General features: G+C 39.2%; 1 protein-coding gene across 1 annotated transcript; it reads left to right on the top strand.

Moving 5' to 3' along the window:
• The first annotated feature begins 271 nt into the window (after positions 1-271).
• LOC106336044 lies at positions 272-937 on the top strand. Its single transcript, XM_013774761.1, has one exon. The coding sequence runs from the start codon at positions 272-274 to the stop codon at positions 935-937; it is 666 nt and encodes a 221-aa protein (XP_013630215.1).
• Positions 938-1,040: the final 103 nt, after the last annotated feature.

Genomic DNA, 1,040 nt, shown 5'->3' with positions numbered 1-1,040 from the left:
GCACCTGAGAGGAGACGGGCTTTTGGAAACCATCGATAGTTCGAAAACGGTGTCGGATGAGAAAAAGGCTAAAGCCATGATATTTTTACGACACCACATCCATGATGGTTTAAAAGATTAATATATTACGAAAGAGGATCCTTGTGACCTCTGGAAATCTTTAAAAGAGAGGTTCGATCACCAAAAATATGTGATCTTACCGAAAGCTAAACACAAGTGGATCCATCTTCGGTTCTAGGATTACAAAAGTGTTAGTGAGTTTAATCCCGCGATGTTCGGAATTACTTCAAGGATGATGTTATGTGGAGAGAAAATAAGTGATTATGATATGATCGAGAAAACTCTCTTCACGTTCCATCCTGAAAATGTAATCCTGCAGCAACAATACCAGGTGAATGGATATACCCGTTACTCGGAGTTGATGCAAGTCCTCCTTGTAGCGGAGCAGAATAATCAACTTGTGACTTTAAACCATCAAGCTCGTCCCACTGAATCTGCTCCATTTCCTGAAGCGAATGTTGCATCATCCAGTTATGATAATAAAAGAGGACGAGGTCGTGGATGTGGTGGAAACCGTTATCATGGTCGTGGAAGAGGACGAGGAAGAAGATTCTGTCCCTATGATGAAAGAAATAATAAAGACTTCCACGAAAATGAAAGGAATGAAAAGGTCCAGGATGATAAAAGGCAAACAGGAAAGGTTTGCTACAGATGCAGCATGAAAGGTCATTGGGTACGAAACTGTCGTACGCCAAAACATTTAGCCGATCTGTATAGAGAATCCCAAAAGGGAAAAGAGAAAGGAAGAGGTGAAACAAACGTCATCTCTGATGAGCCTGGGCCATCCTTTCATGGTTTGAACGATGATACTCATCTCGACGTATCAGACTTTCTGGTTGAGCCAGAGAGTATCGATGAGTGTTGTAGATCGATGTGATATAAATAGACAGTATTATAGTATCTATATCTTTTGTTGTAAGATATATGTTATGTTTGTCATGTTTGATGTTTAATAATATATGTTTTATGAATATTTTATA

Source organism: Brassica oleracea, chromosome C1 (assembly GCF_000695525.1).
Source record: "Brassica oleracea var. oleracea cultivar TO1000 chromosome C1, BOL, whole genome shotgun sequence".
Lineage (NCBI taxonomy): Eukaryota > Viridiplantae > Streptophyta > Magnoliopsida > Brassicales > Brassicaceae > Brassica > Brassica oleracea.
Note: the sequence above shows the minus strand (reverse complement) of the source record. Positions and strands in the feature narration are given on the sequence as shown.

Bases quoted from the DNA above. Each gene is read 5' to 3' on its own strand.
- LOC106336044 (XM_013774761.1), top strand. From the start codon at position 272: ATGTTCGGAATTACTTCAAGGATGATGTTATGTGGAGAGAAAATAAGT.